Source organism: Apteryx rowi, unplaced genomic scaffold (assembly GCF_003343035.1).
Source record: "Apteryx rowi isolate R43461 unplaced genomic scaffold, aptRow1 scaffold_1088, whole genome shotgun sequence".
Taxonomy (NCBI): Eukaryota; Metazoa; Chordata; class Aves; order Apterygiformes; family Apterygidae; genus Apteryx; species Apteryx rowi.
This window is the reverse complement of record NW_020447295.1, coordinates 42,531-48,310: the sequence shown is the minus strand read 5'-3', so window position 1 is coordinate 48,310 and position 5,780 is coordinate 42,531. Positions and strand designations below refer to the sequence as shown.

General features: G+C 66.8%; 1 protein-coding gene across 1 annotated transcript; it reads left to right on the top strand.

Annotated features, from left to right (window-relative positions):
* The first annotated feature begins 1,632 nt into the window (after positions 1-1,632).
* CABP2 (calcium binding protein 2) lies at positions 1,633-5,658 on the top strand. Its single transcript, XM_026071983.1, has 6 exons — positions 1,633-1,794; positions 2,135-2,296; positions 2,742-2,772; positions 3,170-3,304; positions 3,577-3,686; positions 3,890-5,658. Exons 1-6 carry the CDS (start codon positions 1,753-1,755, stop codon positions 4,073-4,075), a joined length of 666 nt encoding a protein of 221 aa, XP_025927768.1. The 5' UTR covers positions 1,633-1,752; the 3' UTR covers positions 4,076-5,658.
* The last annotated feature ends 122 nt before the right edge of the window (positions 5,659-5,780 follow it).

The following is a 5,780-nucleotide window of genomic DNA, read 5'->3' as shown; positions in this document are numbered from 1 at the left end:
CCCGCGTCCGTCCCTGCGCCCTGCCGTCGGGGCAGCGCAGCTTCCATCCATCCCTGCACCGTCCCGTCGGGGCGGCGCTGTCCCCGGGCCGGGCCCAGGTCCATCCCCACAACCCTCCCGTCGGGGCTGGGTTGTCTCTGTCMGTCCCTGCGCCCTGCCGTCGGGGCAGTGCTGTCCCCGGGCCGAGCCTGCATCGGTCCCTGCGACCCTCCCGTCGGGGCTGGGCTGTCCCCGGGCCAGACCTGGGGCTGTCCCCACAACTATCCTGTGGGGACAGCGCTGTCCAGGCCCTCGTAGGTCCCCATGCCCTTCCCGTCGGGGCAGTGCTGCCTCCGTCCGTCCCTGCGCCCTCCCATCGGGGCAGCGCTGTCCCCGGGCTGGGTCCACATCCGTCCCCACAACCTTCCCATCAGGGCAGCGCTGTCCCCGCCTGTCCCCGCAACCCACCCGTCGGGGGCAGCGCTGCCCCCCACCCCTCTTCCCCCGCTTGTCCCATCCGCGCTCCAGTTTCGGGCCGCCTGGGATCGTGTCGCCCGGTGTCATTGTTGCAGCGAGCAGAGACAGGTCCGGGTCGTGTGTCCGCCCTGGCAGATCTGGTTTCCCTCCCACCCCCGCTGCAATCTCACTCCCAGGAATGGGGGAATCGGATTCGGGGCAGGCGGCGGCAGAGGTCCAGGCTGGCCTCGCGCGGGACAGGAGCAGGGAGTGGAGGGCCGGCAAAGGGGGCGGCAGGCGAGAAGGGGCGCGCGGCGGGACGCGCTGGCTGAGGCATGTTCTTCTTCTTCCGGGGGCCGCGGCGGCTGAGCGGCGAAAGCCCCCCGGCCYGCGCGGTGCTGCCCGCCTCGCAGGGCACGTCCCGCCGGTGCAAGGGCGGGGGGCACGGTGCCAGCAAGAGGGGCGGCCGCGGCCTCCGCCAGGCCTCGCGGCCTGGGGGGCAGAAGATCTGCCCCCGCGTAGCCGCCAGCGCCCGGGACGACGAGCATCCTCTGGCCGCCAAGGACGCGGGGCCCGAGGTGCCCTCYGCCTCCGGGCAGGTAACCGGTGGCYGGGTGAGCGGCCCGGAGTGGGGGCCAGGGGAGGGATGGGRACGCCCGGCTGGGGAAAAAGAGCAGCCTGGCAGGGATGGAGGGCAAAGCGAAGCGAGCAGGGGGTGCAGTGCTGAAAAATGAGGCCCCCCCCCACCGTTTTGGGGGCTGCCGGGTACCCCCATGCACTGGCATCGCTTGCAGAGCGCCGTGTCTCCCGATCCCATCCGGCAGGGCATCGCCGCGGGATGCAGGGGAGCAGGGGAGCGAGCGAGGGAGAGATTTCGCCATCRCTGCCACTGTCATGGGAGATTAGGGCTGTGTGCTGATGGGGGTGGGGGGGGGAAGCGAAAGGGGCTGGGGCATGCCGGTGGTGAGGGGGGCCAGGCCGCCCCTTCGGGCAGGGGGCTGGGCTGGAGGGGAACAGCTGGGTGGCTCCCCACATCTGGAGCGGCACGACCAAGCGGAGAATAATCCTGGGGATTATGTGTGTGTCTGTGTGAGCGCGTGCGGGTGCGTGTCTTCCCCCCCCCCCGCCGCCGCTCCCCGCTCTGCCTGCCCTGCATATCCAGAGATATTCAATAAAAACCTCAAATCCCCGCGCAGCCACTGTTACTATAAAAAACCCAGTCCTGGCTTGTCCTGGCCAGAGTGCCAGCCCCAAGGACTGCGCCAGCCGGCACCCCGGGGCCAGGCATGCCCTGCGGCGCGGGGGGAGCCGCCAGCCATGGGCAACTGCACCAAGACCCCTGAGAGGAGGCTCTCGAAGGTAAGGCCTGGCCCAGCGCGTGGGGAGGCCCTGCCGCGCTCTGGCCTCATCCCACCCTCGCCAGGGCTCACGCGCCAGCCCGGAGGAGCCAGGCAACCGGCGGGCAGGATGGGACAGGGAGCCCTGGGCGGGGGGGGGGAATCGCTGGGGTGCTGGCAGGAGGTTGGTGAGCCCTGTGCAGAGCCCGCAACGCAGGCATTTCTCACTGGCTTCGCTCTCTGCAGGGGTCCGCGCGGGGTCAGGGTGCGCCCTGCCTTCCCAGGGCTGGCTCTAGCCCCCAGGGGGGCTTTGCTGCCGTGGGGCAGCCCTCCTTTCTGCTAACGGCCCGCTCTGCCTCCAGGATGGGAAGCAGCACTCCGGCTGCCCGACCTCGGGCCCCCAAGACCCCAATGAGCTGGCAGAGGCCGCGCAGTCACCTCCGCTGCAGAACTACTCGGTGCTGCACGGGCTGGTGGGGCCAGCCTGCATCTTCCTCCGCCAGAGCATCGCCATCACCCAGCTGGTACGTACAGCATGGCTGCAGCCCAGCYGTGGCCCGGGGCCACGTTCACCCTCTGCCTGTCCTGCCCCCGAGTAGCCGAACCTGTCCTACCCTGTCTGTAGCTGAACCTGTCTTAACGGTGCCACCCTGTGGCCTTGCGCCCGTGCCACTTCTGGGCCCTGGGTGCCACATTGGGGTGCTGCTGTCTGTGCCACCCCAGCCCCCGTGCCCTGCGCTTGCTGCCCCAGCTCTCGTGCCCCCGGCTCCCCTCCTGTCCCCCAGCCTCGCGGCCGCAGGCTCCCAGGGCGGCTGCCTGCTGCGCCCCCGCAGCGCCCGTTGCTCCTCTGCCCCATGGTCCCAGGGCAGCATGGCGGGGGCTGCTCAGCTGGCTCGCTGGGGACGGGAGCCGTGGGGACAAGGACTTGCGATAGGGCCCGTCCTTTGACTCTTCCCGCTTCTTTCCTAGGACCGAGAGCTGCGGCCAGAAGAGATCGAAGGTAAGGCATAGGGCRGTGCCCCACGGCTGACCCCATCGGAGTCCTGGCAGGGATGTGCTGCCCACTGGGGGTGCCTGAGCTAACCCAGTCCCGGAGCTGGGGTAGCCCCAGCTGGTAAAAGCATGGGGAGTGGGCTCTCCCTCGTGGGCTGCTGTGGACCACGGGCTAGGTCCCAGCCCCCCCGGGTTGGCACACGTTCCCCACCGCCCGTGAGCGTGGGGCTATCCCTGCCGTCCCTCGGAGCGGCTGGCAGAACAGTGTGGAAGAGGGCAGCTCGGGGGGGCCCCCGCGGTCCCGGGGGGAAGGGGCGTACTGCGGGGCAGAGCTGGGTCCCATCCCCCCTGGCCGTGGGCGTGCGGTGGCCGGGGCTGTGACTGCGACTCTGCCCTGTGCCCAGAGCTGAAGCAGGCCTTCCAGGAGTTCGACAAGGACCACRATGGGTACATCAGCTACAAGGACCTGGGCGAGTGCATGCGCACCATGGGCTACATGCCCACCGAGATGGAGCTCATCGAGCTGTCGCAGCAGATCAGTACGTGCCACGGGCGCACCTGGACCCTGTGGGGTGATCGCCCTGCCCAGACCCTCCTCTCTGCCCTTTCTGTGGCAGGGGCGCGTGGAGGCCGTGGTGGGGTTGCTCTGTTCCTTCCCCTGTGCAGGAGCCTGGTCCTGGTGTGGACCACTCTCTTCCCTCCTTGGCAGCCAGACCTGCCTCTTGCGCTCTCCGTTGGGCCTTGCACCCCATGGGGCAGGAGCTGGCCCTTGCACTTCTGCTCAACTGCTGACGCTTCCCTTCTCCTGCAGCGGGTGGCAAGGTGGATTTTGATGATTTTGTGGAGCTGATGGGCCCCAAGATGCTGGCAGAGACGGCGGACATGATCGGGATCAAGGAGCTGCGTGACGCCTTCCGCGAGGTGAGAGGAAGGGCTCTGCATGGCTGGACGTGGGGAAGGTGGGTGCCACGGYGGGGACCCTAATGGCCAGGGTGTTGGCATGGATGCTTTGGGTGGGCAGCGCGGGCGCCGAGGGGGACAGCAAGGTAGGGGGCAAAGCTAGCAGTGTGCCAAAGGCAGCCGTGGCACGTGGCGGCCCTCGGCCATCAGCGCTTCCCTCGCAGTTCGACACCAACGGGGACGGGCAGATCAGCATCGCGGAGCTGCGGGAGGCCATGCGCAAACTCCTGGGGCAGCAACTCAACTACCGCGAGGTGGACGAGATCCTCAAGGACGTGGATCTCAATGGGGATGGCCTGGTGGACTTTGAAGGTATGGGATGGGCAGGGGGCTGGCGCCTAGCGGGTTAAGCCTGGGAGGGAGCTGCAACGCGGGGTTGTGGCCCTGGCTYGGGGAGGGCGGTTTGAGGGGCCAGCGGGCGGGAGTGGGGCTTCTCTTGGCCCTGGAAAGGAAGGGGAGAGGCGGGCAGATATTGTCCCTGAGGCGTTGCTCTCTGCCGGCAGAGTTTGTGCGGATGATGTCGCGCTGAGGGCAGCGCGTGCCAACACGGGACAGGAGCCCCGCTGTGCCTTACAAAGAGGAGGGGGCCGCAGAGGAGACTCCTAGCTCAGTCCGCAGCATGGGAGGACTCCCAGAGCACGGGCTGCACTGGGGCAACACGAYGCCCGAGCCCTAGGCAAGGTCCTCACTTCTTCAGCACTGGACTTGCTCAGACTCATCCTTGGCTGCACGCCTGTCCTGCTGCCAAGCTCGAAACACGGTGCAGCGCACCTGGGTGCACACCAAACTCCTTTCGACGCAGACTCAGCAGGGCTTTGGCTGCTCTTGCCCTGATCTCTGTGCTGGATGGTTTACGCGGCATGGCTCTGATCTCTCCCCCTGTCTCTGAGCTTCCCACTTTCCAACCCCTCTTGTCCCGTTTCCTGCCCCTGCAGCTTCCCTCTTCCTCCCCAACCTTAACTTGGCTTGCTTTTCCCATAAACTCCTAGAAACATCTTCAGCCCCTACCCCACAGCTTGGTCAATCTCCAACCTACCGATCCTTCCATCCCTGCACACCAACCCTGCTGGCTCACCACTCTGTCCTAATTTTGACCCCTGTATCCAACTGTAATGCTGAACCCCAGCCCCACAGTCTTGACCCTGCACTCTGCCCCTACCTCCATGTCATGATTTAGGGCTAACTTTACAGTGYAACCCAGAGCCTGCCTCCTTCCAGTTCTCCGCACTCGTTATTGCGGTTTCTGCTTGGACCAGATGCACATGTGTGCGGATCTACCTGAGACCCTTGTGTCCTGCTCTGTCCTGCCCTGTGTGGAAGAGGCTCCCCTTGGCTTCCTGACCTGAGTTTGGGGCCAGCACCGGCCCTCRGAGATGCTCTTGTCTTACCCCCGAAGCAAGGAGTGTTCTTCGGGGCTTCAGCCTCTTTGATGGGAAACCCTTGAGGAAAGAAATCAAGAATAAAACATTATTGTTCTTCACCCAGGGGTGAAGGTGGGAAGCTGGGGAAAGGCCTGTCATCAGCTGCTGGAAGGTGGGAAAGCGAGCGTGGCTAGCTCAGTGTCAGGCTGAAGGCCTGTGGCAGGAGGCGAGCTGAGCTGTGAGCTGGTTCCCCCCGCCTCTGGATACGGTTCTGGGTGATTTTTGCATCTCTTGAGCAGAGGAAATCCGGGCTCCTCTGCTTTCAGCTCTCACGCTCCCCCGCTGCGGGCTTCCCAACCGAACCGATTTATTCATCTTTCACCTTTGCCCTTTCGGACATGGAAAACGAAGGCTATGGGCTTTTGACTGTACCGCCACTGAACCTAAATAGAAGCAGCTCACGATCCCGCAGGCCGAGGTTGTTCCCCGTGGCCGCCGGCTGCCGCAGCGGCCAACTCCAGGGAAGCTCCTTGAAGCGAGGAGCCGCACCGGGGCCGGGGCGGGCGGCCCGGCGGGGCGGTCGCTGCCCCCCGACACCGGGCCAAGGCCCCCCGGAGGGGGTGGGGGGTGGGCAAGGCGGCAGGTCCCCCCTCGGCCGCGTCCCCGGCGGCCGGGAGAAGGCGCTGCCCGGCGC